The sequence below is a fragment of the Staurois parvus genome, unplaced genomic scaffold, assembly GCF_062004578.1.
Source record: "Staurois parvus isolate SC_StPar_1 unplaced genomic scaffold, SC_StPar_1.0 ptg000501l, whole genome shotgun sequence".
Taxonomy (NCBI): Eukaryota; Metazoa; Chordata; class Amphibia; order Anura; family Ranidae; genus Staurois; species Staurois parvus.
In genome coordinates this window covers 1,398,490-1,424,124 of record NW_028318297.1, presented here as the reverse complement: position 1 = coordinate 1,424,124, position 25,635 = coordinate 1,398,490, and the positions used below count along the sequence as shown (strand labels likewise).

General features: G+C 43.6%; 1 protein-coding gene across 1 annotated transcript in view; it reads right to left on the bottom strand.

Annotated features, from left to right (window-relative positions):
- LOC149452039 (HEAT repeat-containing protein 1-like) overlaps positions 1-25,635 on the bottom strand; it is a gene marked incomplete at its 3' end in the record, with an annotated part of 102,092 nt that overhangs the window by 39,706 nt on the left and 36,751 nt on the right. Inside the window, exon 4 of the mRNA XM_089689856.1 lies at positions 24,943-25,084. Coding sequence (XP_089545982.1) covers positions 24,943-25,084 — 142 coding nt within the window. The remainder of the gene's footprint in view (positions 1-24,942; positions 25,085-25,635) is intronic.

The following is a 25,635-nucleotide window of genomic DNA, read 5'->3' as shown; positions in this document are numbered from 1 at the left end:
AAACCAGTGTTTGGAGCCACAGTGTGGCGGTGGAGGCAGCAGCAATGGGAAGCCATACAGCAACCTATGACAAAATGGAAACCAGCAGGAGTGTGAGGAGACCTCAAAGTGGCACATGGCAGAGTGGGAGCAATGGGAGGCGGTACAGGGACCCATGTCACACTGTGGACCCAGCAGCAGCGTGACCAGGCGGTACGGGGGCCCATGGCAGATTTGGGGCCTGGCAGCACCTATGGGAGGCCTGTAATCTGCCAGCAACCTATGACAAAATGGAAACCAGCAGGAGTGTGAGGAGACCTGAAAGTGGCACATGGCAGAGTGGGAGCAATGGGAGGCGGTACAGGGACCCATGTCACACTGTGGACCCAGCAGCAGCGTGACCAGGCGGTACGGGGGCCCATGGCAGATTACAGGCCTGGCAGCAGCAATGGGAGGCCCGTAATCTGCCAGCACCCTATGACAAAAAATGGAACACACCAGCAGTGTGAGGAGACCTGAAAGTGGCACATGGCAGAGTGTGGCGATGGAGACAGCAGCAATGGGAGGCCGTACAGGGACCCATGAGAGACTCTGGACTTGGCAGCAGCATGAGGAGGCGGTATATAGGGGCCCATGGCAGATTAGGGGCCTGGCAGCAGCTATGGGAGGCCCGTAATCTGCCAGCACCCTATGTCAAAAAATTCAACACACCTGCAGTGTGAGGAGACCTGAAAGTGGCACATGGCAGAGTGTGGCGATGGAGACAGCAGCAATGGGAGGCCGTACAGGGACCCATGAGAGACTCTGGACTTGGCAGCAGCATGAGGAGGCGGTATATAGGGGCCCATGGCAGATTAGGGGCCTGGCAGCAGCTATGGGAGGCCCGTAATCTGCCAGCACCCTATGTCAAAAAATTCAACACACCTGCAGTGTGAGGAGACCTGAAAGTGGCACATGGCAGAGTGTGGCGATGGAGACAGCAGCAATGGGAGGCCGTACAGGGACCCATGAGAGACTCTGGACTTGGCAGCAGCATGAGGAGGCGGTATATAGGGGCCCATGGCAGATTAGGGGCCTGGCAGCAGCTATGGGAGGCCCGTAATCTGCCAGCACCCTATGTCAAAAAATTCAACACACCTGCAGTGTGAGGAGACCTGAAAGTGGCACATGGCAGAGTGTGGCGATGGAGACAGCAGCAATGGGAGGCCGTACAGGGACCCATGAGAGACTCTGGACTTGGCAGCAGCATGAGGAGGCGGTATATAGGGGCCCATGGCAGATTAGGGGCCTGGCAGCAGCTATGGGAGGCCCGTAATCTGCCAGCACCCTATGTCAAAAAATTCAACACACCTGCAGTGTGAGGAGACCTGAAAGTGGCACATGGCAGAGTGTGGCGATGGAGACAGCAGCAATGGGAGGCCGTACAGGGACCCATGAGAGACTCTGGACCTGGCAGCAGCATGAGGAGGCGGTATATAGGGGCCCATGGCAGATTAGGGGCCTGGCAGCAGCTATGGGAGGCCCGTAATCTGCCAGCACCCTATGTCAAAAAATTCAACACACCAGCAGTGTGAGGAGACCTGAAAGTGGCACATGTTTGGGGCATGATTCATGGCGGATTTAGTCAGTTGTGTCAGGAACTGGTGGTTTGAAATCCAGACTAATCCACGCCTGATTCATTTTCACAAACGTGAGTCTCTCCACACTTTGGGTGGACAGTCGTGTCCTCCGCGGAGTTACAATACCTCCTGCCGCACTAAACACGCGCTCCGATGCCACGCTACTGGCCGGGCATGACAGCCTTTCAAGGGCAAATTCAGCTAGTTGGGGCCAAAGGTCAAGTTTCGTTGCCCAGTAGTCAAGGGGATTGTCTACCTCGGTTGGCAGGGTGCTGTCCAAGTAGGCCCAAGCCTGTTTGAGCTCCTGCTCCAGGTCCACCTGATGCTGCTGCTGCTGGTTAGTAGTTTCCTCACTGCGCTGGTGAAGAAAGCTACTCATCATCGACTGCAGACTGAGGCAGCCGCTGCTGGTGGAGCTGCCACTGCTCCTACCACCCCACCCCTCCCCTGCTGCCATGGCAGCGGAACGCGAGCGCACAGGGCCCACAGTGTCTGAGGATGGACGTTGACGCACAAAGGCAGAGACCAACTGACTACATAGGTGGTTTTTATAGTACGTTATTTTGGCCTCCCTCTCAGCAGGTGTGAAAAAGGCCACCATTTTTGAACGGTAGCGAGGGTCCAACAAGGTGGACAGCCAAAACTCATCCCTCTGTCTGATGGTTATTATTCGGCTGTCGCTACGCAAGCAACCGAGCATGCTATGGGCCATTTGTGCCAAGGAATGCGAGGGACTCCCTGCCTCCATCTCCACAGCATACTGCCACGGTGCGTCTGGGTCCTCTGTCTCCTCCTCCTCCTCCTCCTCTACCACATGCTCCTGCTCCTCCACTCCTGTCCGCTGAGTGGAAAAACCACCCATTTCACTCAATAATTCCTGAGCACAAATGTCCTCCTCTACCTCCTCCTCTTCTTCCTGTCCTGCCCCCACAGGGGTCATGTGGCGTTGAGATCTGTGTGCCACGTCTACCGCACCCTGACCAGCCATTGTTAACAGCATTTGTTCCAGGACCTGCAACAGAGGAATGACGTCATTCATTCCATAGTCCTGCCGACTCACGAATAGCGTGGCCTCCTCAAAGGGCCTGAGCAAGCGGCAGGTGTCACGCATGAGCTGCCAATGGCTGACATCAAAGTTACACAGGGGAGTACCTTTATCCGCTTGTAACATCAGGAAATCGGTGATGGCCTTTCGCTGTTCGTAAAGGCGGTCTAACATGTGTAGGGTTGAATTCCACCTTGTTGCAACGTCGCAGATCAGGCGATGCTGTGCAATTCCGTTCTGCCGCTGCAGCTCAAGGAGGGTGTGCTTTGCGGTGTAGGAATGGCTGAAATGCATGCAAAGTTTACGTGACATTTTAAGGATGTCTTGCAGTGGGATGGTGGATTTTAGGAACCGCTTGACAACCAGATTGAACACGTGAGCCATGCATGGCGCATGGCACAACCTTCCTTGACGCAGAGCAGACACCATGTTTTTTCCGTTGTCGGTCAACATGGTTCCGATTTTGAGTTTGCGCGGAGACAGCCATCTGTCGATTTCTCTGTTCATTACACTGAGAAGTTCCTCCCCTGTGTGACTACGTTCGCCAAGGCATACCAGCTGCAGCACAGCGTGACACCGTTGCGCCCAGCACATGTGATATGCCGGTCGGGTAATGGGACTTGGCACGGGGGTGGCGGCTGAGGACACGGCGGAAGAGGTGGTAGAGGCGGACATCTTTTGTGAACCAAGGACGTGCAAACGTGGAGGCAAAAGCGGCGTGACCTGTCCAAGTTGCTGGTGCGGCTGTGCCGGCACCATGTTCACCCAGTGGGCCGTAAATGACATGTACTGTCCCTGACCGTAGTTACAGCTCCACACGTCGGCGCTGCAGTGCACTTTGGCAGAGACCGACATGCTCAAAGACTGGCCCACCATCTCTTCTACATGTGAATGCAGGGCTGGCACTGCCTTTTTGGCGAAGAAATGACGGCTTGGCACTCTCCACCACGGCGCGGCACAAGCCATCATTTCTCGGAAAGGTGCTGAGTCCACCACTTGGAAAGGGAGGGACTGCAGCACCAGCAACTTGGACAGGAGGACGTTCAGCTTTTGCACCGTCGGGTGCGTGCTCGCAAACTGTTGTCTCTTGGAAACGGATTCCAAGAAAGACGGCTGACGGAATCCGTGAAGAGGAGTAGCAGGAGAAGGAGCATCTGAACAAGTGGAAGATGCCAACTAGCGACAACTCCCCTCAGCAGAGGTGTTGGAGCCTTGACTGGCTGATGGAGGGCGATTGACGCCAGGTGACGGAGCAAGTAACGGAGCGGGTGATGGAGCGGGGGCTGGGGCGGGCAGAACGCCGTATCTTTATCACGGTTTTCCCAGGCCACCAAATGGCGACGCTGCATATGCTGACGCAACGCTGTAGTCCCAACATGGGCCCCCTGGCCACGCTTGACTTTCTGGCCACATAGTCGACATACGGCTACGTTTACTTCCTCGGGCGGCTTGACGAAAAATTGCCACACCGCCGAGTAGGAAACTTTGCCCCCGATACTCCTCACTGGCTGACTGCTGCTTCCACCGTGCACACCGGCACCACTACTGGCCGTGGTGGTAGGCTGCAGTGGAGCTGGTGCTCTACTCCGTGGCCGTTTGGCTCCACTGACACTGCTGAGACCCTGCTGCCTCCTGGGCAACCCACCGACTGTTTCGCTCGCTGCCAAGCGGCCACCCTCTTCTCCTGATGATGCGGAAGAAATTGCCTGATGACGACGAGGCTGCCAAGTGCGATCAACCTCCTCATCATCAAGTAGGGTCTCCGCCTCACTACTAGCCCCCTCGGCTGCGTGTGGGTCAGGAGACAGACCTGTCTCTAGACCGGCTACCAAGCCACTCTCCTCGCCACTACTTCTTCGCCTGGCTGCTGAAAAGGCGGATGTCTCCCCCCGTTCCTGACCGCCCTCTGTTAGCTCTTCCTCACTGTACAGTGGGGCTGAGCCCACAGCATGTGATACTTCGCTTGGTGAAGGAGCACCAAAGGACAGGGGCAGGTAGAGGACACGTGATTTCAGTGGGCTTGGTCCCGGGCCATGCCAACTAACGGTTGTGTCTGACGTACCCACCGACCGTTGGCTGTAGGTGTCAGAGGTGACCTGGGAAGAGGAAGACGACCGAGCCAACCAATCCATGACGGCAGGGTTGTCGGTGGAGACACGACCGCTGGATGACACCGGGAGCACTGGCCTCTGGCTGCGAATAGTGCTGCCTTGTCCCCTTCCTCTGCTGCCACGTCTGCTCGCTCCTAAAACATTGCCTCCTCTGCCACTCCTCTGCATGTTGTCTGACATACTCTTTAATTCAACGATTCTGTGTCCCTGAGTAACAATTCTGTGTCTGTCCCTAAGTAACGGTTCTGTGGCCCTCAGTAACAATTCTGTGGCCCTCAGTAACAATTCTGTGGCCCTCAGTAACAATTCTGTGGCCCTCAGTAACAATTCTGTGGCCCTCAGTAACAATTCTGTGGCCCTCAGTAACAATTCTGTGGCCCTCAGTAACAATTCTGTGGCCCTCAGTAACAATTCTGTGGCCCTCAGTAACAATTCTGTGGCCCTCAGTAACAATTCTGTGGCCCTCAGTAACAATTCTGTGTTCCAATATTCGAAACGAATTCCACTTCGCCTACTTCGATTCGCTCATCTCTAGTAACTATAGCCATTCGGTCTCATCCAGATGTGCTAGGAGTGGAGAGCAGGGGGGTATACAGCATAAATGCGACCTTTTTGCGGACGATATGCTTCTCTCTCCAGACCTCCTCGTCATCGCTTGTGGGTTTGCTCGCTTGAAAACATTTCTGCCCTGGAGGTGAATTGGGCAAAAATGGAGGCGCTAAATATAAAATCTGGATGAGGATTGTCCTGTTAAATTTGAAAAGTTAACTTTTTCCTGGCAATTGCAAGCCCTCCCCTACCTTAGGATTAAATTAACTCCCTCCATAGCATATTTAAATAAAATCAATTACTCATCTTTGATGACCAAATTATTAAGGAAAGTGGACGTATGGTCATCCCGGGGGCATCTTTCCTGAATGGGTAAAGTTGCGGCCCATAAAATGGTTTTTGTTGCCAGGAATTTTATGTTTTCACTTTCTGCCTGTGGCAATTCCACTTGCTGACCTGCAGCGGTTTCAAAATTAGTTTTTGTGTGGCAGCCTTGAGGTCCTAGGCTTCTGCGGCGCACGCTTTACTGCACTCAAGGGGGTCAGTGGCTTGGGAGTTCAAGATCTCCAGAAATATTACACAGCCCAGATCACACACTTAAAATATATTCCAAGGTTTACAGACCTGATTGGGTGGCGATGGAAACATAGGCCTATCAACCTCTTGATGTGGTTACACACTAGATACCGATTGGCAATTCTTTGTTCTATGCTCTCCTACTCATTACCTTTATCGGACTTATGCAAATCAGTGCCAATCAGTGTCTCTTCGGTCCCCTCACACCCTGGTGGCGACTATTTTTAACAGTTCGATGTCCCCACCTGGCCTCCAACCTCAGGAGTTCCAATGGTAACTTAATAAAGGCCTTTATTACATCTGGCACTCTGACCTCAAAGGATTACATCCTGTGGCATACTTTGGAAGCTTTATTTTTTTTTTAATTTGGAAAAAAAAAACCAACAAAAAAAAAAAACAAAGATAAAACAGTCTGACAATGTGAGACAATGACAATGTGAGACCATTAAAAAGTCTGTCATGCATAACAGAGAGAATATTCTCAATACAAAACGAACTATGACATGCACAAGTATTCTAAGGCAAGTCATCAGCCGATCAATGAACAGAGAAAAAAAGAAAAAAAACAACATGTATCAAAAACGACAGTGTTGTCTCTGCAATTAATAGCCTCATTTACCTTAGAGGGATATTAACCACAAGGTGTGGTAAGTGAAAAATATTAATACATTTTTCACAGTGGGTGTGGTGATAGTTGGAGAGAGATCCATGATTATACAAAACCAGAGGGCACTCCTCCAATCAATATCCTTGACCAAGTGGAAGGGTGCCAGGACAGGAGTCCGCACAGCCAGGCCTCCCACAGTTTCATAAGGCACTATCTCTGTGATGGACTAGTTTTTCTCGTGATACTGTATCATTCACTGTCTTAACCCAGTTATCTTGTGAAGGGGTTGTTGGAGAAGGCCATTTTTGTGCAATGAGTTTCCTAGCCATAAAGAGGCAGAGTATAGCAGTGTATGCAAGGGGTTCAAAATGCTCCTTATCGAATTAGCCTAATAAGCATAGTTAAGGGTCTAACGGAAGAGTGAGAGAGAAAATATTAATCAATGACAGTAAAGAGACGCAATATTGCACTAATTTAGGGCATTTCCATATGTAACAAGGTTCCATTTTCCACTGGACAGCGTGGGCACAATGGAGTGTCCCTTCTGTGCCACTCAATTTTTGTAGGGTACAGTAGGTGCAATGAATTATAAAAGAGTTGTGTAAGCTTTTAAAAAAAGGTAGATACCAATAATACATTGGAAAGGATCGTGGACCACTCATCAGAAATGTGACCTAGATCATCTGACCAGTGCGTTTTACATTTAAGAAAGGACGACTTCGATGCCCATAGTTTTAGTGCCGGTTTACATATACGCGTATTGGATGCCATTTGAACCGCATCCAATACGCATGACGTGAAAAAGCAGCGCTTCCTATGGAGCCTGTTCTTATGTCTGGTGCACTGGGGATGCAGATTCAAAGCAGCTTTAAAAAGTCATGCGCAATTTCTGAGCAGTGCCTTCAGGTTCAGGTGCGGATTACAAGCTATTGACTTCTATGTGTGAACAGGATGAGATCCTGAACTAATCCTGTCCTGAACCTTATGTAAACCTGACATGAACCAATGAACAGCTACTGTATCAATTCACTGTGAAACCTGAGCTTCAATCTGCACCGCACATCTGTGAATCAGTTCTAAAGGCCCCATACACAGTAAAGAAATCTGACCCTTCTTAGCCGGAGAGAGCACTAGCAGTTGAAGAGTGGGTTGGACTAAAGCCCATGGGGAGAGTTTCGCTTCGGCTGTAATGGCGTGTCTAAGTTGTAAATATTGGAAAAACAAAGAATTGGGCAATCCATATTCCATTCTCAGAGTATGAAAGTCCTAATAATTGGCCTTGGTATAACTGGGTATTTAAGACCCACTGAAGACCATCGATCAAACTCCTTTAGCTTAAAAATTTCAGAATTGAGATTGTTGAAAATAGAAGTAAATGGTGTAAAGCCTTGGTAGTGAAATATTTGCTTACCCTTACTTCATATAGAACATTGCTATATAATTAAAAAAAAAACAAAAAACACACAAGCCCTCCCATACAGTGCATCCAGAAAGTATTCACAGCGCTTAACTTTTGCTACATTTTGTTATGTTACAGCCTTAATCCAAAATGGATTAAATTCATTTTTTTCCCTCAGCATTCAACAAACAATAATGAATTAGTGAAAAAGTAGCGTATACACTTCACAGTGCCAAAACTTAATAAAAATTACCAACCTACTGTCCCAACTTATTTATCATATATCCTCAAAATATCTTCCAGTGAAAAAATATATATAAATATATGAAATAAAATTACAGTGACCAAAAAATCAAGTGTTCAAATCAACCCACTATAGTGAGCAAAACACACAGTGATCAAAGTGCGCCCCCAGTGTTATAATGTCCTCTGCCTTTGGTACATAGAATACAGAAAAGGGCTTCAGCTGGTAAGTACTGGGAGTTTCCTCAAATTTGGCTCATTCAATGAGCAAATGACAGGGTTATTCAAGTATCCACTCCATAATTACTCCATGCTCCACCACATCATGAAAAGAGAACAAGAAAAATTGGACCGCTCCAATGGTGTATTACCCAAGATATATCGCTTTATTGCTACAAGTATTGCACTTACAATATATAGAATCAAAACAAGCCCATAATGCAAGTAATAGTGATCATCAGGGACCGCTTGGTGCTCTCACCACCTCCAGAACTGTCGGACAGAAGGCCGTCACGGCACTTCTGGACCCACGTCACTTCCAGTTTGCCACACCATCACGCCCTGACTTACTCATAGGGGTGACTGTGCAGTGCGGCTTACCACTTCTATCTGAGAATAATAATTGGAATCACCAGGTGATTAATAATTCCTAATTAGTCAACTCACATCTCACAGGAAGTGATGTAAACTAATGGCAACACACAGGCTCCATGTATAAACTTAAAGGGGCAATACACAGAATACGGATAGTTACAAAAACAATTAAACCATGTACAAATTATTACGCAATATTAAATAACATATCCAAATGAAATATACATAAATGAGGTTAACGCCCATCAAAAACAATTCTTAGATTGTATTTGACAACCAAATAAATCTGAATTAAATATAAACATATTAATCATTATGACCTTTGCACCTTATCAATTCCTCACATATATATGATGTCTCGAAAATCTAAAATTAACTATCACCATACATTTAAATGCATATATTATAAAAAAATATACATATTAAAAAAGGTATATAAAATAAAAAATTTAAATTAAAATAACTAAAAATTAAATTACAAATTACTAAAATTAATAAAATTAAAAATAACCCAAAATATTTCTAAACATCGCTGATAAAGCAGTTAATATCTACTTCTACATTAAGCCCTCCTGGTACTAGGGACTGGAGTAAATTAATTCATTTAGTCTCCCTCCGAGACAAATCCCTAACTCTGTTAGATCCCCTCCAATTGTGGGAAACCCAATCAACTCCCCAAAATTGGAGTACCTTGGGATTCCTATTTGGGTAAGCCCAAACCCCAATCCATTTTTCTCTGCTCAGGACCTCTTAACTGATTCTTGGTTTCTTATTTGTCCATATAAAAACTTAGTAATCATCTTCTTTATTATCCTGAAAAAAGACCCTGTAAGGTTAACTGGGAGCATGTGGAACTTATACAGAATTTTTGCCATAATCACCATCTTTATCAGATTTATACGTCCTATCCAAGAGGCTACTCCTTTTCAAAGTCTCCTTAGCTCTTCCTTAATTTAATTTATTAGGGGGATATAGTTTGCCTGATATATACCTTTTGTTGAGGGGCTTAATTTAACTCCCAGGTAACGAATTTCCTTTTCCCTCCAGATAAATGAAAAGTTTTTGTAGACTCAACTTCTGACATTGGGAGGTTGATATTTAATATTTCAGATTTTACCGGGTTTATTTCCAAGTTAGATAGCTCACCATACTGTTTTAATACTCATTAGGTTAGGCAACGTTATTCTAGGTTTAACAATATAAAACCTATCATCTGCATATGCGGCTACCTTATGCTCCACTTCACCTATCTTTATTCCCGCTATATTTACACACTTCCTTACCCTCACCAGAACAGGTTCCAAAGACAATACAAACAATGGAGAGAGGGGGCATCCTTGCCTAGTGCCATTGTGCATTCTAAAAAAAACTGAGAAAGCGATCCATTAACCTTAACCACCGCTGACGGGCTATTATACAGTCCTTTTATCCATTTTAGCATTTTAGGCCATATTCCTAATGCCTCGTGTATCAAACATGAATCCCCAATTAACCTTATCAAAAGCCTTTTCGGCATCAATCGATAGGAGTATTGCCGGCTCTCTCTCTCTTAGCTCTTTGTACAAGAAACAAAGATTTCACACCATTATCCCTACCTTTTCTTCCCAGTATAAAACCCACCTAATCTAGATGTACCCATTCCAGCTTTAAGTCCTTCAGTCTCGTTGCCAACACCTTCGCATATAGTTTCGTGTCTATGTTTAATGATATAGCCTATAACTGGCACACTGTGAGCTATCCTTCCCTTCTAAGAATAATCGTTATGAGAGCTTGCAGTGACTGCTCCCTCATTTCCAACTCCTCTCCCAGTGCGTTCATATACCTACACATTTTAGGGACAAGAAAATCTCAAAAATTTTTTTAAAGTATCTCACGGTGTATACATCTGGCCCTGAGCTTTTACCTCCCACCATGTTCTTAAAGGCGAAGTTAATTTCCTCCAGGGTAATAGGGGTCTCAAAGGTCTCTAGTTTTTCTTGCGCTAATTGTGGCAACTCCACCTCACTTGAATATTTCTGCTAGATTCTTTTCCTCTTCCCTTTCCTTTTGATCACCACCGCTCACATCATAAAGTTCACTATAATATTTTTGAAACCTATTAGCAATATCAGAGGTAGCATGCAATATTTCTCCTTTCCCATCTCTTTTTCTATGAAATTTTTGGAATTTCTTGCTCTTTAACCTTCTCATTAAATATTTTCCCAAGTCTATTCCCCCACTGGTAGCTTTCCTTTGAGACCCTATTAAATATCTTCGACTCTTGTTCCATAAGCTCTTTTAAACTCTTCTGATATACATCTGTTCCTCTTTTTTTTTTATGTAGCTGTTCCAACTCTTCCGTCACCATCTTTATTTTTTTTTCCTCGCACTGTTTCTCTGTTCCTATTGAAATCAGTATTCCCCCATTATAAGCTTTATGTGTCTCCCAGACTGTGGCCACTGAGACTTCATTAGTCTTATTGAGCTCAAAAAATTGTTTCTCGCCTTAACCTTTTCTCTACTTTGGGATTCTGTATGAGCATTTCATTTATTCTCCATATAGCGATTTGATCTTGGCCTCCTACTCGTAATCTCATTGAGACGGGAGCATGATCAGAAATGAACATGACTTCTATAATATATTGGAACCAATGACTCCAAGGCCCTGATTTACTAAGACGTGAGTCTACTAGCAGACACTGAACATTCAGGCAGACTCAATTAAATCAATCAAGACCTGTCAGTCTTCTGAGCGGCGTCTAGCAATCTCATTGACGAACATCTACTTTGCTATTAGTAAATGTAGAATCGCGTCTAGCACATTTTTAGGTGCAATACCGTATATGTTCGCTAGATGGCAGACAAGCGCGGGTTTTATAGCATTGGCGTTTTTGTGTTAGCAAAAGAGAATATTTAGAATGTAACAAATAGTGCACCTATTAGAATTGTTTTTTTTTTTTTTTCTGTTTCTCCAAAATGATCAGGAAACTAATGCATTTACTAATGAATGTCATACATTCTATTTTCAAATGTTAAACATTTTCACACTTATATCTCAAATCCCAATATAATTATATATCTTCATTCTCTTTAATCACGTAACTATTCTACGTTAAAGACAAGTGCAGTGCTATAAATGCATTTGATCAATAATGAACGCATGTAAAAACCAAAAAGTGTAAAGAATTGCAATAATGATGTAAAATGGTAAATGGTGCTAAAATAAGTTCATATAATCATTCCTGAATAATGGAATGTCCTTCGTGTCAGAGTACCAACTCAGAGAGTTCCTATGAATGGCACGCGTGGTCTCTCCGTGACGGACAGTAGTGCATGAACTCGTGAAAGGTAAACCACCCTTGGGACTGGTCTACACTCACCAGAACAAAAGTATTAATGTGCATGGGTTATACACATCCCACATCTGGGGGTGCAGCGGTATGCTGGCAGCTATGGGTTAGTCATCCAGCTCCATCCATACATCAGGGTGGATGCCCAAATGGTCCTGGGGAGGAATTAGCTCAGCCACAGGAGCCAGAAAGGTGCTTAATAGTGTAGTACACTGTCACAGGGGTGGATGACCTTTCACGAGTTTATGCACTACTGTTCGTGGTTATATTTATCTTGTGTAATACCATTTTAGTAGTCTATATAATTTGACCAGCGCTGGCTTTATCATTTTTAAACAATGTAACTTTTCTACATTGTATCTCAAACTGTCTCCCACAGTGGTTTAGTGGTTAGAGCTCAGAACTTACAGCGCTTGGGTCAAGTGTTCTAATCCCAGGCATGACTACATCCCAGTTTGCATGCTTTCCCTGTATGGATGCGTTTCTGCCAACACTCAAAAAGACATGCTGTTAGGTTCATTGGACCTAGTTACATGACTGAGTTTCTGCCCTTAGATTATAAGCTCCTTGACATTTATGAACGTTAAAAAAATGGAGATCAATTTTCTGGGTTGTTTCAGTGCCAGGAATATTGATCAATCAATTATGATTTTGTCTAATGATTAGAAAATGGATGAATGTTACCTGCGTCCTGTTCTTCTGCCAATTAGGAAATGTGCAAGTTTCATGCTGTGTATATTTCATTGTAACTTTTTTCTCTTTTAAATCTGTCTCCTTATACAACTTGAACCCCTCATCACCTGTCCCATATGCAAATCTAAGGATCACTGCCCCACTCTTTTTAACTATTTACTGATCAAGTGAATGTATCTCATTTTCTAATCAGCTACAGCTCAGATCTCACATTATACGATTGCAGATTGTATATCACCACTAGTCTGATTGAATTCACAATCCCTGGTCAGCCCCGTTCCCTTACCTCTAATAATCTTTAGGACCAGTTCACACTACATGTGTTTCATTTGCTTTTTCGGAATCACAAACGCACAGAAAGAAGGTTATATGGTTGTCAATGTCATAGTTCACATCAGCGCTTGCATTTTCATTGCATTGCAGATGCTGTAAACAAAGTTGACCACGCTGCATTGTTTCTGCACAGAACTGTACTGGAACACATTGAAACGTCCTTGAATGTACTAAAACGCACATATCCCTAATTAAATTGAATAAAAAAAGTAGTAAAAACTAGCTGGAAGGGATACAAAAATGCAATGCAACGTGTCCAAAACGCATCCAAAATGTACTGGAACACACTAAAACATGCATGCCAAAAGGGCATGCAAAAACGCATCAGGAACACATCTAGACTGTTTTTATAGTGTGAACTGGCCCTTAAGACTTGTTCACACCATTGGTGGTGCAGAAACGCATGCAAGAACACACATTTTCCAGCACAGCAAAGAAATGCAATGCCCTTTGCAGATGTGCATGGTTAGGTGCAACACACTTTTAAAATATGCCTGCAGTATTTTTGCATGTTCCCACACATTAGGCAGGCCATTGAAATTAATGAGCTGAGGAAAAAGTAAAAAAATGCCCCATTCACACAGGTCCTCCGGCCTGTACAGCATGAATGAGTGGGTTGTTTATGTGACTAGAGCCACCTGTTACACTATGGGGACACAGCAGCTGTATGAACACAGGTTTTAATCTGACAGGTGTGAAGGCGTGGGGAAGTGGCCCTGAATGCTCACTGTCTGTGTTCAGGGCTGTACACCTGCACCCATATGCAGGTCAAATTATGACCTGCAGCAATTCCATACTGTAACATAGGTTGCCTGCAAACAGCGATAGCCACAAAAACAAACCACCGATTCCCACTCTACAGGCCACAGCACCCATGAGCCCCAAAACCTCAATTACACACACAGCTTTATGAACAGTACAGTTTTATCATTTAGATTTCACAGGAATATGGTTGGGATTATGTCCATTAATAATGTTTTTAGTGTATTTTTACCATAAATATATTTGGATATTTTTTCTGGGGTGGGGGGATGTCAGGTATGCTGTACGGGGCCCCATGATATCTAACAGTGGCCCTGGCTGTATGCTTGTGTCTGTGCCACCTGTATAGTTAGGAAGAACCTTGAACCTCTGCTATGTACCTCAATGGATCTAGGAATTGGACATGTTTTCAACTGAAAATACAATAATTATTAGTAATGTTTCCCCAGCAAATGAGGATCAGCTCCTCGGTGGAGAACAGCGATCTCGACATGTCCAGATGTGGTCTGGAATTCCACAAAAGAACAAAACATAAAACTAAAAAAATAGGACTTGCAAATTACCACTAAATTCTCCTAACTACACTCCCATCCACTCACACTTCCGGGTGTGTGCAATGTCCTCCCGCAAACGTCATGACGTATTTCCGGTATGACAGCTGCTCTAGCGCCTCCTCCAACAGCCGTCTTGGCGTTTTTGTGCGCACCATAGCAATTTTACATGCGGCTCCATTGTGTATATGACATTCGCAAATATATGTTTGCAGTTCTGTTGTAGATTTGGCATTGGTGAATGTATGCTTGCAGCTATACTGTGTGTGTATATATGACATTGATGAATATATATTTGCCAGTAAAGGCCCAAAGTCAACATAAATTGGGGGCCCAATTTAAGAGGATTGTAGAAAAAGAATAGCTAGCTGCACATTGAACATGACCTATTCATTGGTACCCAACATGGTCCTGTCGTGCAATAGGGGGCTTTTGGTTTGTTATTTTGGACATACTTGCACATGTGTGCTCTAACAAGGAAGATTTGGGCATATTATATAGCTAGCAAAAATAAGTGTTAGGGCTGCTAGTACATTTCAGATACTTATATAGCGCTGTCAATTTACGCAGCGCTTTACATATAGATATGGTAAATTCACATCAGTCCCTAACCGTCAAGGGGCGTACTAAGAGCCCTAACTTACATTCATACATATACTAGGGACAATTTTGACAGGATCCAATTAACCTACCAGCATGTCTTTAGAGAGTGGGAGGAAACCGGAATAACCGGAGGAAACAGGCACAGGGAGAACATGCAACCTCCAGGCAGGAGGTGCCATGGCTGGGATTCGAACCAACGACCCAAGTACTGCCAGGTGGAAGTGCTAACCATTTAGCCACTGTGCAACATACAACTAGAACATGAAATAACCCCCCCAAAAAATACATAGTACAAATGTTTATTGATCAAATACACATTCCACATTTATTTGGACAGCAACAAAAAGCTACATTCAATATCTTGGTGTGGAAAAAAAAAAAAAAAGCAGGATTGATGTTGCTAAAATAGAACAGTCCTGCTCATAAGAGCTTACAATCTAAAAGATTATACTTATAATGAACTATGCTTTCACAGGTTACAGCAGGAAACAAATGGTTAATATGAATCACTTGGGCTTATTCACAGAAGCTGCAGATCGAAATATCAATATAAAAATACATACATGCCAAAATATAAACACCTCCCCCATCCCCAAATCCCCCACACATACATTTCTCACCATGTTTGTCTGAAAACTGCATTTCATTCTAAATAAAGCAAACTTGGAAGAGCAGAGCAATGGACATGTGTTAGGATTACAATGCAAAGGTAATAAACACAATCATTGTACAACAAAACAAAAACACACCTTAGAAGGAAGAACATGCAAAACATTTACAGCCCACATCAAAACACAGCGTGAGTGTGGCCTGGAGCAATTCACCACAATATATCTCTTCCTCCCCAAACCACCACAGACAAGGACTTACAGAAATAATGTGCCTATACCAGGCAAAAATCAGCCCCAACTGCATCTCTATATATAAGGTAGGCCACACCCACCACTGTCATTCATTTGGTCAGAGAAAGTGTTTGCACCTGATGAATCCTCTTCCCACCTGCGTTAACCCTTGGTATACAGGCCCCACAAATCAAAGTCAGAAAGAAAGCCACAGTGAACTGTACCTGTGCAGCATACAACAGAACATTGAACAGGGATGTGAAAGGGAACCCTATTGGCAATATTTCTTGGCCCTATGGGCACAATTGACTCCAGATTATCGCAGGAGTTAAGGCAGTCACATGACCACATCTCGCATGCAATACTGAAAATGTCAATTCACTTTTGCTAGTATGCGGCATTTCCCATAAATCGGAAAAACACTCCACAGTCACATTGTGCGACGTACAGTGAAGATGCTGATTTCCTTACGATTTGCAAGACATCCGACACAGATATCTATGCAAATCATCACAAAAGTAGTACATGTAATACTTTAGAAATCAGTGTCGGAAACGCACCCATGTGACTGCTCTAATAGCAGACAATAGGGTGCGATTTGGCATACAATTTGCAAGTCGCGTGCCATGCAAATCGAATGCCAAGTCGCATCCAGGGTGCACGATTTCAGATTTGGGAATTGAAATTGTACCTGATATCCGATCTAATGAATGTGGATGTGAGTGTCTTAATGTAAGCGATTTGCTGCAGCACAATTTCAAAAGTAGTTCTCTTCTTTTTCAGCATTTTGTAGCGATTTCACATATAGACTACAACAGAAATCGCAATGCAAAACACAATTGAAAAACGCAATAGCTCATTGGTAAATCTACAGAAAACACGGTGAAATTGCCAACAAAAAGCACAATTTTAAATCACATCTAGTGTGAACCAAGCAGGCAATTCAACAAAGGAAATAAATCTTTGAAGGCATGCGGTATCTGCATGCTCAGATAAGGGTCTGTTATGGATTTGGGGGGGGGGACTCCATGCCATTATTTTATTTTATTTTTTTAATCCATCTTTCGCTCACTCTTCTCATGGTTTGACAAACTTTCCCAAAGGATGTGGAGTGCAAACCAGCATTATCCAATCAATCATTAGTCCAGGTCCTTATCTCGTCCCATGGTTTGACATTCACATAAGGTGCTACTTTAAAGGTGTTTGAACAGACAAGGCCTCATTCTAATTCACATTCTAGGGATCATTTAAACAGAAAGCAAAGATGCTGCCACCAGCACATGTATGTTAGGGTAGTCACACAGAGATCATGCAAATTCATTGCTGTGGTTGGGATTCAAACCAACAACCCTAGCGTTGTGAGACAGTAGTGCTAACCACTAATCCACGGAGCTGTTGAACACTAAACCTGCCTGTATTTCTGTGGTGTGAATCAATCCTAGGTCCCTGGGCAAGGTCAGTGTAACTAGCCAGATATCTCAAATGCGACACAAATGTTGTGCTATGTTGCCAATTCAGATGTATGTTGGATGTATGTTGGTTCTATGTATCCCAATACAAAGGATTGCAATACTAATACAGGCGTACCTCGGTTTACCAACGCCTCGGTTAACGTAATTTTTGGTTTACGAATGAAAATCCATTGAAAATAATGCCTCGGTTTACACAATTGTTAATTTTTTTCGCAATACAAAGTATATGCCGGCGCCGATTTTCAAATGCAAATGCCAGCCTTTTTTTTTTTCTTCACTATAGTTCACAAGCTTAGAAGTCACTTTCCCCGAAGTTACAGAAAACTTTGTATCTTAATAAACTCAAAGTAAACATTGTTTCCTTTAGGGATATAAATTCCAAGAAAACTTTCTCTTTTAGTAGCTGGGGGAAGTGACAGGTGAATTTCTGAGCTATAGTGAAGAAAAGAAAAAAAAAAAAAAAAAAAGGGAGAATTACATTTAAAAACCAGCACCATAATAAATAAAAAACGGCATGGGGTCCCCCCTCCCATCCACACCAAGCCCTTCGGGTCTGGTATGGATATTAAGGGGTAACTCCACGCTGAAATTAAATAAAAAACAGCTTGGGGATCCCCCCAAAATCCATACCAGACTCTTATCTGAGCATGCAGCCCGGCAGGTCAGGAAAGGGGGGGAGGGGGGGGGGGACGATTTTTCGGGATTTTAGCATATTTTGTTTATCAGCAAAGTTGGAAATTTTTTTTTACAAAGTTGCTGATAAAAAAAAATATGTGCCAAAATCCCAAAAAACGGCTGACCAATTAACCCAGTAACAGCCCGAAAATCGTTCGTTTTTCAGCAGAAAAATTGGCCGATTTTAGACCCATCTATGGCGTGCTTTAGATGGGTCTAAAGTCGTCTGGGGAAAAAAAAAAATGAAAAAAAAAAAAAAATCGGTTGTTCAATGGGCCGACGTTACCACAAATGGTAAAAAAAATTGTCCCATTTTCGCCCCGTCTATGGCCGGCAAATATAATAGCGAAGTAATTACTTCTGTCCCTGCAGAGACCTGCGCTATTATATTTGACATTAAAAAGTATATAAGGTTGCAACATTCTATCTATATGTATCCGAATAAAAACATCTACATCCGAAATGGATACAAATAGATACAATGTTGCAGTCTCTATACTTTTTAATGTCAAATATAATAGCGGAGCTCTCTGCAGGGACAGAAGCAATGTTTCAGCTGTCATCGGGGTTTCCCACTGACAGCTGAATTTTACATTTATTTCTGTGAATTAAATAAATTAAAAAAACAGTGTGGGTCCCCCCTCCCATCCATACCAAGCCCTTCAGGTCTGGTATGAATATTAAGGGGGAACTCCACGCTGAAATTTAAAAAAAAAAAAAAAAAAGCAAGCGTGGGGACCCCCTTAATATCCATACCAGACCCTTATCCGAGCATGCAGCCCGGCAGGTCAGGAAAGGGGGGGGGGCGAGCAAGCCCCCCCCTGAACCATACCAGGCCACATGCCCTCAACATGGGGGGAGGGCCCCCCCCATGTTGAGGGCCTCCAAAGCACCTTGTCCCCATGTCGATGAGGACAAGGGCCTCTTCCCCACAACCCTGGCCGGTAGTTGTGGGGGTCTGCGGGTGGGGGGCTTATCAGAATCTGGAAGCCCCCTTTAACAAGGGGGCCCCCAGATCCCGCCCCCCCCCCCTACATGAATGAGTCTGCGGTACATGGTCCCGCGACTCATTCACAAAAAAAAAAAGTGTGGTGTAAAAAAAAAAAAAACAAAAAAAAACAAAAACCACAGTACAGGGTCTTTGACAAGTCCTTTATTAAAACAACGTCCCCCGAAGTAGATCCAACGTCAATCACGGCGGTGACCCAAAAAAAGAAAAAAAAAAAAGTTCCACTTCCGTCAGAGGCTTCCAGCCTTGTGAAAAAAAGGCTAGCTGACAGTTCTTAAATAGGTTAGGGGCGGGGCCAGCCGGGGACATCATCCCCGCCCCTTACCTATTTAAGAACTGTCACCCTGTCTCTCCACTGAGGCTAACTAGCTGAATGCAGGAGACAGTCTGACCGTTCTTATATAGGTAAGGGGCAGGGCCAGCCAGGAACAGCAAGCATGTGACATGGGTCGGGGTCACTGGGATGATGTCCCCGGTTGGCCCCGCCCCATTACCTATAAGAACTGTCAGACTGTCTCCTGCATTCAGCTAGTTAGCCTCAGTGGAGAGACAGGGCGACAGTTCTTAAATAGGTAAGGGGCGGGGATGATGTCCAAGGCTGGCCCCGCCCCTAACCTATTTAAGAACTGTCAGCTAGGCTGGAAGCCTCCGGACGGGAGCGGAACTTTTCTTTTTTCGGGTCGCCGCCGCCGTAATTGACGTTGGATCTACTTCGGGGGACATTGTTTTAATAAAGGACTTGTCAAAGACCCTGTACTGTGGTTTTTTTACACCACACTGTTTTTTCGTGGATGAGTCGCGGGACCATGTACCGCAGACTCATTCACGTAGGGGGGGGGGGGGGCGGGATCAGGGTGGTGGGAAAGAGGCCCTTGTCCTCATCGACATGGGGACAAGGTGCTTTGGGGGGGAGCCCCCCCTGCCCCAAAGCACCTCCCCCCATGTTGAGGGCATGTGGCCTGGTATGGTTCAGGAGGGGGGGGCGCTCGCTCGTCCCCCCCCTTTCCTGACCTGCCGGGCTGCATGCTCGGATAAGGGTCTGGTATGGATATTGAGGGGGTCCCCGCGCTGTTTTTTTTTTTTTTAAATTTCGGCGTGGAGTTCCCCCTTAATATCCATACCAGACCTCAAGGGCTTGGTATGGATGAGAAGGGGGACCCACGCTGTTTTTTTTTTTTATTGCATTCAGCTGTCAAAATAAATATTATCTAGACCTTCGAAATAAGTAAAATCATTACAGAAATAATTATAAAGGATAAGAAACAAAAATAGAATCACTAGAACTAAGGAAATTAAATTAGAATATATAAAGATATGCTTAGTGCTGTTTGTTAAACACAGTAGACGCGACCGAGTGCCGGCTGTCAGAGGAATCCACACTGAGATTTACTATTGAGCAGTGGCTAAAAAGCAAGCGCCCACAGAGGACGTCTAAAATGTGTTCTGCACATGCTCAGTTATATCGACCAAAGACTGCACGGGCGTCTAGTTTTTTACTGTGTTGATTTTCTTTAAAAAAACTATTTTTAACACATTAATTTTTTTTGAAATGGCAGATATTGTTTAAAGTGAAGTCCTGATATTTGGCAAAGCAAATTTCAAAGTGAACATGTCTCTGCAGTGATTTTTCATGGTGTTAGACGTGCCTCTTAGCAAGTCTGCTTTGTGAGTCTGAATCCGGGTGTGTGTCTCGTTAGTAAATTCGATTGGGCGTCTACTTATGGACGCTGCTCAATAGTAAATCTCATTCTGGGGTAAAAGTAGACGGTCGCTCATAAAAATTAGACGTTCGCCCACGGAAAATGCGCCCAGGCACAATAGTAAATCAGGGCCCAACTTTCTATGCTCTATCAGTATATAATCTAGTCTTGAATATGAACCATGCACAAGAGAAGGTATAATCTCTTTTGGATGTTTCACTCTCCACGTATCCGCCAGTTGATATTTATATAATAACCTATTAAATAAATATATATTTCAACTTCCTACACCGTTCTGTGTACATGACGCATCCAGCTGAGGGTCCAAACACAGATTAAAATCTCCAGCCACGACCAGACTTCTCTTTTACAATTCAGAGAGTTTCCTCAACATCCCCTCTAAGAATATCACTAAGTTCTTATTTGGGCAGTATATATTAGCTAGGGTATATTCCAATCCATCTAACTTTCCCCCAAGAAAAAGAAACCAACCCTCTGGATCTTCCGGTCTACGTTCCAGGGAAAAAATTTAATTTTTCGAGAGCCCAATTGATATTCCTTTGGCCTCTAACTGGCGAGACAGCATAACATCACACTGGATAATACTTTGACATTTGTATCTCAGGTTAAATGTGTTTCTTGAAGAAATACTACTTCTATAGGGTGCTGATGGATTTCCCTGAGTATCTTATATCTTTATCAGAGAGTTCAGCCCTTTCACATTGTAGGGAAAACTTAAACTTATTTATATTTATAGTTATGTTGACCTACTAGCTTTTCTTCAGGAGAAAAACGGATACAGTTTAGGATATGGATGTTCTCCGTTCAACTACAAGATCCCCCTACCCCCCCTCGCCCAAACACGTGGGCCTAAGTTTTGCCCGTGAATCTGTCATGCGACCTTCCCACTGGCGACTCCTATATTGGGGTGGAACTAAACAAGGGATTTACAGTTTGGCAGCGCAGTCAGAATCCAAGCGGCCTGCCCTCACCTTATCTCCCCAATTCCTACTGCCCTTCTAAACCCCCCGATTCCTCTATATATGGACCTGCAACCCTGGCGTGGGAGAAGAGAGCTGGGGGGAGGAGGGGGGTGAAAGAAAAAAAAAAAACACAACAAAAAATGCAAACACAAAAAACAGTCAAGGGGAGGGGGGGGGCTGGAAAAAAAAAAAAAAAAAAAAAACTCCTCCCCCCCCCCCTCACTAGCTTCTTTTATTTACAGTCTGCCACATTTCTTTTCCTGGCCCTGAACGCTCAGTAGACCCCCCTAACCACCCCAAAATGTCCATTTCCTGCACATTTAATTTGCTATAAGAGTCATTCAATTCTTCAGGGAATCTCAAGCTTGCCGATTTCCCGTCTTTCCACCCAATCAGGCAGGCTGGGAACCCCCAGTTACAGTATTTCACAGAAGTGAGTACACTCCTCACATTTTTGTAAATATTTTATTATATCTTTTCATGTGACAACACTGAAGAAGTGGCACTTGTACAATGTGCTACAATGTAAAGTAGTGAGTGTACCACTACCACCGTGGTCACTGTGCTGCAGCTCAGTTTCAGGGTCTTGACAATCTTCTTATAGCCTAGGCCAGATTTATGTAGAGCCACAATTCTTATTTTCAGATCCTCAGAGCCTTTTGCCATGAGGTGCCATGTTGATGTCCAGTGACCAATGTGAGAGCGTGAAAGCGATAACAAATTTAACACACCTGCTCCCCATTCACACCTGAGACCTTGTAACACTAAAGTCACATGACACTGGGGAGGGGAAACTGCTAATTGGGCCCAATTTGGACATTTTCACTTAGGCGTGTACTCACTTTTGTTGCTAGCGGTTTAGACATTAATGGGTGTGTATTGAGTTATTTTGGAGGGGACAGCAAATTTACACTATTACACAAGCAGTACATTCACTATTTTACATTGTAGCAAGGTGTTTTTTTTCAGTGTTGTCACATGAAAAGATAACAAAACATTTACAAAAATGTGAGGGATGTACTCACTTCTGTGAGATACTGTATATCTAATTTTTTTCTCCCTCATCTGCTTCAACGGTTTCAGGGATCTTCTAGCTAGCGTCTCAGATGCAATGTCAGCAAAGATTTTGTTGCTTTACCTCTCCATATTTTAATTTCAGGGATCTTTTTTCCATAATTTTTCTCTGTCCTCAGTGATGGAATCGGACAATCACATATCTGAGCAAGTCTGTTGGCACTCCTTGCGGTCTCCTTATCCCAAGTACTTTCTCCAATTTTTAAATGCTCTATTGTTGATCTACCCATCAATGGGTAAAGTACTTTATCTCTCAATCTTCCCCGTGGGACTCTTCTGGCAAATCACGATTTGTCTTTCCCTCTACTTTAAACTCCTATCAATTCTGCATCTCTGAGATTTTAAAATCACACCATCTTTCCCTTGTTTTTACAAATTTTCCCATTTTGTCTTCTCCCCTATGATGCAATTCCTCCATTCTATAATTATGCTCTACCCTATGTATCCAATCTTTTACCTTAGGGATCTCCTGAGCCTGCCAAAATTTACAGATCAATCCTTTTGCCGTATTTATTAGATGGAATATAAATCATATTCTTATATTGTTTCACTGTAAACTTAGTATTATGGAACAAACCCACAGGTCTTTTAAAATACTTTCAAGATCTCCTGCATTTGTTGTACTATTTCCTGCAAAACTACTGCATCTTGGGGCATTCCCACCATATGTATGCCATAGTTCCCTTTATCCCACACCTCCTCCAAAATAAAAGTGAATTCTCTGATTGTTGGTATATCACACCTAGTGTGGCACATAAGCATCTTGCCAGACATTTATAGTTCATTTCCACTACATATCAACTGCACCTTGTGCCAATTTAAAGACTTTCCTTTTTTGCTGTTCATTCAATTGTATTCCAAACTCTGGAGAAATAGGTCTGTACAGTTTAGTAAGTATCATATATATACGAGAAGTACCGTGTTTCTGTATAACACCTGAACTCAAGATCTGTATTGTTTACATTCAGACCTCTGTCACTGTTTCTCGGCAAGCACCAGGTGCGAGCATGGAATCTCTGGCCAGGACGAGGTGATAGACAGATGAAGCTGCTAATAGCGGCACGTGCGCCCCCTAGCCGGAATACAAAATCGAGTATATGTATTTGGCGCAGCCCTGTTGCAGTACTTTTGCTATAGGGTGGTCAGGAAGCAGTTAGTATAACATTAAAAAAATCTTGTTTTACTCAAAATTGTTTTAGATTGTCATGTTGGAAAAAGTACATGACAAAGGCTTCTCTTTATATACAGAGCAGTACATCTGTGAATTGATACCATCAATGAAGTGCAGCTCCCCAACACCAGCAGCACTCATGCAGCCCCACAAAAGGACATTGCCACCACTATTTTTCACTGTAGGCACCATACATTTTTCTTTATACTCCTCACCTTTGCAATGCTGAACAGTTTTGGAGCCATCAGTTCTAAAAACACTTTATCTTGGTCTCACTACTACCTGGCAAATTCCAGGAGGACTTTATGCATCGGCTTTAAGAGAGGCTTCCGCCATGGATGGACGACACCCATGCATGCCTTTCCTCTGCAGTGTACGCCGTTTTGTGTCATGGGAAATCAACCCAGTTTGGCTTTCTACTTCTTTAGCTAACTGAAGTGAACTTGCATAGCAATTTTCTTCGACTCTTCTCAAAAGATGCTGCTGACTAGGTGTTAACTTCCATGGACAGCCTGGATATCTCTGAGATGGTTGAAGTTCCATCTTTAATTTTTTTTTTTTTATCACTTTTGCTACAGTATTCTGACTGCTTTGTATTGTAAAGCTTAGCTGATCTTGTAGCCTTCACCTTTCTTGTGTAAAGAATTATTTTCTCTCAGGCCTGGTGACTTTTCTCTTCCAGGTGGTGTCCTTACTGACAGCAACGGGAAGGGGTTTCCTTTGTTAAAGAACGCCCTTTTATAATAGTCTGCTAGACACCTGTTTAATGATTAGACTCACCTGTAGTTGAATTCTCGTTAATTAGGATTTTGTGGTCAAAAATTTAGCTTTACTCCTAAAGTCTAAGATAGCGAAGAATACCAATATAGCTAGTGTAGGCCCTTCTTTCACTCCTTATTAAAAATCTCATACGTATCTACTGTTCATCTCTGGCCACAATGTTTTAGCACACCAGTCTGCAGGGAGTTTAGCTCCCCCCACCTCTTTTTTTTTTCTCTTTTCTTTTAAAAGATCAAAAATTACCTGAATTGCGTGCAACCAGTGCCATTTATGAGTTGGGTTTGAGATCCTTAAGAGCTGAATTACTCGGACAAACGCTTTGGTTTCATAATAGGGAAGGACACAGCCTATTAGGCTCTCTTCATTGTAAAGATGTACTTGAAACCTAGGACAGAAGCAAGATACATTGTTAGTTACATGGACACTGTACCTGCCAAGCAAAAACAAATATAGGAGTCATTCCAACCCTATTGCTAATGACCTGACAAAAGTGCAGATATGGTGTTTTGATTTTTCTTTGCTAACCTGCATACTTGTTTTAGGTTAACAGCTCAACCAATTACAGTTGTGTTAAACATATTAGAAGTGTGTTTAAGTAAAGCTCAAAATCCTTATAATCGCTTTTTATTTACATACACGCAAACGCATGTGCGTACCAAATCAAAACATGAAGAAAGAGGTTTCAGATCTATTACTTTACAGAAAGTGAAAAAAAGGAATATTAAAAACTGTAAAAAAATAGTCTGCATTTTCTATATAAACTCAAAAATTCAATGAATAAAGTGAAAATTGCTTGAAGATTTAGCGTTTCTGTGAATCACTGAATATTTAGTTGTATAACCACTGTTTGAGACAGGCTTCATATCTGTGTTACATGGAGTTGACCAACTTCTGGCACCTGTGAACAGGTATTCCAGCCCAGGACAATTGCACTAC